We start from the raw sequence: 6,128 nt of genomic DNA on the forward strand, positions 1-6,128 counted from the left end.
ATATATGGATTAAACATCAATTACTTAAAAAGAAGATTGAGAATTCGAACATTCATAATCCGGCTACATCGTAGCCCTAGAAAAAGGAATTAGTTCATCTCTAAACAAAATAAATTCCTAAATAAAGTCTTAATCATTGGAAAGGAAAGAAAAGAACTAGTTTGGAGTTGAATTGAAGCGTCTTCGTCTCCGGATTTGAGCCGTTCTTCTTCTCCGTCCCAATTCTCCTTTTCTCCTCTTGAATACTCTTTCAAAAGCCAGCCGTCATTCCACAGTCTAAAAGTCTCTTTTAATTGCCTTAGAATCATCTATTTATATGTTTCAGAGCCTTAGGGTCAAAAAGGGTAAGTTTTCTCGCGATTGGCCTTCAAAACGCGTATTTTTTCGTATCGTAGCGCCGCGGCGCTATGTTTCTAGCGCTACGGCGCTGCTATATAAAATTCCTGGGCGCTGCGGCGCTGTAATGGGCGCCTAAGCGCTGCCCATTCTGCCCGGTGCACAATTTTTGCCGGATTTCAGCGCCGCAGCGCTGCAAACTAGCGCCAAAACGCCATCAGTTCTGCCCAATACGCTAATTCCATAAAACTCAGCGCCAAGACGCTATAGATTGGCGCCTAAGCGCTATGATTGCTGTCTTTTTCCACCGAAATTTGTCCAAAACCTTCCTAATCATAGACTTCCACTTATCATTCAAACAAAGAACGAAAACACACATAAAAACTAACAAAAACCTCGAAACCAACTAGATATTAAGTCTAAAATGATACCAAATGAGCGAGTAAAACTCACTCATCAATATGATTCCTTGTTAAAGAATCAGACAAGATTCTTCTCTCTGAACTTGTTTAACTATAGCTAGCCTTCTTATTTGATCATCTCAAAGAGTAGTTACAAGTAATCTGCTTAATGAATTCATGATGACATCCTAATGATGTCATAGTTGTGAGTGTGAAACTAAGTGCTGAAAATTAAGGGCCCATTTAGTTCGTTGATTCGAGTTGAGATGTGACTTTATGTGAGAGCTTTTTACTGTAGCAAAAAAGTTAGATGTGACTATTTTTTAGAGCTTTTTACTGTAACAAAACTAGAATTCTACACTTGAATTGGTGAAATGAACGAGGCCATGTTTTGTTATGGAGTGAAGTTCATAGTCCATACAAGTCCTGATCAATGGAGAGCGTGTGGAGGGCCATGGTTTTTACTTCAACGTACGAAATGTTTTCGGCGGCTCTGAACATTAAGGTATGTTTATTGTTAGTGTACATGTTTGATTGGAATGAAGCTGAACCTATTTATAATTTATTTCTTGTTACTCTTTATTCCAAAAGAAGTATCATTTAGGTGGTGGGGTGTTACTAATTCTCTGCTTGCTTAAGTTTAGTGCTTCCCTGTTGAATATCATTCATTTAGATACAAAAATTGGTCATCTTATGAGGGGTAAAGAAGAAATCTAATTTGAGTAATGCTAGGGACAATAACTCTAATATCAATCTTTGTACTAACTATTGAGTTGTCATTATTTTACTGGTAAGTACAACCTCTTATTATTGAATGATATAGCCAACGTTTAAACACCTATTAATAAAAGAATAACAACCTCAGAAGTTTGTACAAAAGTTGGATTAGAGTTGTGTTCCTAGCATTATTTTTCTAAGCCCATAGATGTGGCACTTGCATGATTGCATCCATCATCACTTCTCGTGTTTTGCACATCCTCTACACCTAAACACTTCAAAACGCTATTATGGAGGAAACCACTTTCAGCCAAATTTTTTAATGGAGTAGTGGTCAGGACACTCGGTCGCTCTCCCGGTGAGACAGAAAAGACGTCCAAAGAATCTTCCCCTTAATCACTACACAGCACAAAAAAGGTGGGAGACACAATTGGTCCACTTTGCCGATATTAAACCTACATTTAATCTTCAGTCAAAACACTTTTTCTCTCAAGATTCTAATGGCCATTTTCATTACCGTCTATAAGAAAGTGAGGATGCATCACCCACTGAAAGTCTCATCATAAATAACAAGGAAAACCTCTAGAGGTAATTGATATCATGTACCTTAAGTAAACAGGAGAATGATTTATGTTTTGAGGGAAAAGAATTAAAATATCTTTTCATTTTGTAGATCTGTCGAGCTTGTGTAGTATTGCCATGTCATTGCTTCGTTTCACTTTGTCCCAATGATTAATAGTTCCATAACTCCCATGTGAATTTAATGTTCTTTTATCAGTGTGAATACGTTCATTCAACCAAAAATTCTGAGTGACCATGATATAGTTGCCCATTACATATGCTTTTGAGACAAATTCCATGCATATTTTCTCTTTTGTCTTTTATGTGACCATATCACTAGTAATCACCAGTCTCATCATGATTCGTTGAGTGCATACCATATTGTCTCAGTTGCTTAAAGGAGGGACAAGTCTCATCATGGTCGAGATGTGTCACAAGACAATTTCAACCTAAACTTGACATTTCTCCTGTTACATTGTTTCATTATGCAGCTTTCAAATTCCATTGAATCTGCAATGTTACATTGCGTCTTTATACACACATGCCTTGGGGTTTTGACTTCTCAGATTTTGACTTGTTAGGTTTGATTATTACATTCCTGTGTAGAAACTGTTGTCCGAAGAATTTACACTAATTCTTATTTGTTATTTCATTATACTTGAAGTTGTTCCATTGCAATATCTAAATGGGAATCATGAAAATACTTCCATATTCTATTTTACATTTCTATGATAAAATATTGTGTCTCAACGCCATAATTCTCATCTACAAAGGTCACTTACATTTATTACCCTTTCCCCTTCATCCCTTCCTCTCTCCTTGATTCCTTTCTCACAAAATCTTCTTATTTCATTTTGTGGTTATTAGCACATCATGTCATGGACTTTCAAGAAAATTCCGCTTCAAATTTCTCAAAAGATGTAAGTAATTTACTGTTGTAATACAAGAAGTGCGTGGTGAATATGAACTTATTTGACAATATTGGATAGCAAAATTGAAATATCTGACAGTGGCCTTTGTAGAAGGTAGAACCCGTTCTTTCCCATTAGCTCGAGCATTTTGTATGGTGCCTTCGGCTTGCTTTGCCTGCGTAAGTTACATATACACTAAATTAGTTTTTTTTTTTTGAATATCTGATACTACAATTCATATCAATGAGGCATGCTGTGACAATGAAGAAAATGTGTATTAAGTTATTACATAATTTGTAGCATGGTTGCTTAAACACAGGATCATCTAACAATGCTGGAGGATGCTGACCAAATATCATCTCACAGCTCATATCTTCGAAGTCTGCACATAAACAGTACGATTTCATTACGTCAGCTCCATCAGATGATGTTGATTCATTTTAACAATCTAAAATCTCTATTCAGTTTACTAAATTGTTTACATTTGATGATGATTTTGGGTTATGTGGCCAATTTTCGATATTGATTTGCACCCATTAAGTGGTATTTGGCTGTGTGCCTGTGTGGCAGCATTATACGTCGCAGAGCTCGAGTTATAGAAACATGATTGGCTTCATGGGGAACAGAAGAATTCAAAGGGTTATAGTTTCTTGACCTTAATCATGACTAATTTGTGTTGTGGCTTTCTTCCATTAATCTTATGTTTTTATAGTGTTAATATTGTATGATGGAATTCTCAACTGAGTTTGTATGGCTCTACTTGCGGCTCTGCACCCTCTATGGCGTACGAATGGGACCCTCCATTGGCATGATGAGCATGGCCCTCCACATTTAAAGTGCAGGTACTATTAATTTTTCAAGTAATTTTTTTCACCTTTTTGTTGATCTTTTTTCATTAGAATAATATTTCCTTTGAAACAAGTTTCCTGTTTCATTTTATTTCTAGGGAAACAACTAGTATATGTTATATGTAAGAATTCAATATACTAAGCAAACAAGAAAATCAGCACAGTTTTGTTTATAATGAAGACCGCATATTGTGTGAAATTTTTGTGCTTTATGTTTTGGTCATTACTTACTTGGGACCATATTGACTGGCACTCCCAGGGAGTCCTTTATGAAGGTCTGAGATGGTATCTTACAGAGATTACTGCACATCCCCACACAGTTTGTCTGCTCTAAAAACCTGCAAAATTTGTTGAAACAAAGTAAAGGGATTACTGACAATAGAACAATATTGGGGGTGATTAATTTTATAGTGTCAATACTGATTTTTATATTAAAAATGATTATGACAACAATTCGATGGTCATGATGAAATTGTTTGACTGAAATGCAGGGGAGAAGAGTCCGGCACCAGCACAATCATTGGAGCTGAACGGTTTAGGAAGGGAATGTCTCTTAGGTTGGTGAGGTGGGACCCCTTTTAAGCGTAAAAATAATGTTAAAAAAGAAAAAGCAAAACCCAGGAAAGAAAATTAAAAATTAAAATTACCTGCATTTCTTTATGTGGACTACATTTTTTTCTCTTCTTCCATTGAGCTCTGATTCCCGGACCTTGTCATTCATAAGATGACTCCTGTTAGATTTTGTTTTGAACTTACATTAAAATATCTCAATGGGTTATTAGGATGTGTGTGCGCTTTTGAATCTGTGTTTTTGTGTGAAAAATAGACAAAAGGATTTGTCTGCGAATGTTGCTGACATAAAAGCGCAAAAATTACAAATACGTTTCTGCTTAATTGAGTGTGATTTGGCCTATCATGTCATGATGACAACAAAGTCACCAACCAAATGGCATGACGCAGAGTATTACAGGCTCATGTGCCCTCCCAAATTTGCAGGTACTCTTAACTCTTTGCATAAAAGTGGAACACCACCGGTCATTTAGTGGAATGGTAGGGCTGCTCGTTCTGCTCAATAAGGTCTTAGATTTATGTCAGCCCCACCGCGGTGGGCAGAGCATATACTACGTGGGGTTGCCGCAGTCTTCCCGGGGTTATCCAAGTATGCCACCGTCTACCCTTATAAGTCGCAAAAAGTGGATCAACACTAGCCTTTCTAGCACAGTGCAAACAAGCAGGGGGGGCGACTAGCCCAAAATCATTTTGATTTGCCTCAAAAAAATTATTCAAGTGGGTCTAGTTGGTGGGGCTACTATGGACAGATCAAATATAGCCGTACGACCAAAAGAAAAAGTTAGACGAAAGAAATTCCTTAGCTCTAAGCTCCAGTACCTCACAAGGTCCAACCAGCCACGCAAAAAACAAGGTGGTGAAGACAGCAAAGTACTCTCTTGCAAATTTCGATTGCGGCAGCAATGTTCTTATCTGTCATTTGGACACATATTGCATCAATATTGCAGTGAATTATTACCTCACTGCGCATTTATAACTTACGACAAAGATTCTCATGAGAAAAACAACAAAATACTAGACTTAAAAAGATGATTGAATGATCAAAATATCCCTCCTCTTGTTGTTTGGGATTAGAAGATTGAGCTTTTAAAGACTACCCAAAAAAGATGAAAAAAATAATAATGATAAAGTCATGAACTTGCCAGAGAAAGAATTGGCCTCGGAAAAGCTTTCTCAAGAGCTTGTATAACAAGTTCTCGCTGTTTTGTTGCATCAAAGTTCCTGGATACAGCCGTAGCTGCCTCCACTAAGCTTTCATATCCACTCTTACTATTTCTCAACCCTGCATATGATTTTAGAATTTTGCATGAAGTCTAGTATACATCTTTATATTGAATGAAAGACGCAACAAAGTAAAGAACCTGTTGCAGCCTGGACACTCTGCGAGAGATGGTGAGTGGCAATCCGATCAAACCAGCTATCATTGTAAGGACCGGCCTTTTCGGTCACTACGGTTGGTATTGCCAAGGGCCTTATGCCGATGCTATCTGCCGGCTGCGTAAGCACCGCGACAAATGAGGGTCGTTTAGGCCGAGGCACAATAAGCCTGCGGTGAGGTAGGGATGTTGAGCAAAGGCTCTTGGTTTGCGAAAGACGTGTTGCTTCCATTTATGACAGAGAGATAAGTTTAAAGTAAACTTGAGGTTTTTTTTGTTTTTCTTTGTATGTTTATTAATGATTGGTGTAAGCAAAAGAAAGTGAGTTGTTGATGATGATGAGAAGAGAAGAGTAAATGTTGAGCATTTTAAAAGGGAAGTCCACGCTATATATTGACAGATCCTGTA

The 6,128-nt window shown here is 37.4% G+C and overlaps 1 protein-coding gene across 1 annotated transcript; it reads right to left on the reverse strand.

Annotated features, from left to right (window-relative positions):
• Positions 1-3,060: 3,060 nt before the first annotated feature.
• Positions 3,061-5,952, reverse strand: LOC21395752 (beta-carotene isomerase D27, chloroplastic). Its single transcript, XM_024163035.1, has 7 exons — positions 5,706-5,952; positions 5,487-5,626; positions 5,164-5,256; positions 4,422-4,483; positions 4,006-4,112; positions 3,216-3,308; positions 3,061-3,101 (listed from the first exon to the last, which is right to left on the reverse strand). The coding sequence occupies exons 1-7, from the start codon at positions 5,950-5,952 to the stop codon at positions 3,061-3,063; spliced, it is 783 nt and encodes a 260-aa protein (XP_024018803.1).
• Between the last annotated feature and the right edge of the window lie 176 nt (positions 5,953-6,128).

Source organism: Morus notabilis, unplaced genomic scaffold (assembly GCF_000414095.1).
Source record: "Morus notabilis unplaced genomic scaffold, ASM41409v2 Scaffold345, whole genome shotgun sequence".
In the NCBI taxonomy this organism is placed as follows: Eukaryota; Viridiplantae; Streptophyta; class Magnoliopsida; order Rosales; family Moraceae; genus Morus; species Morus notabilis.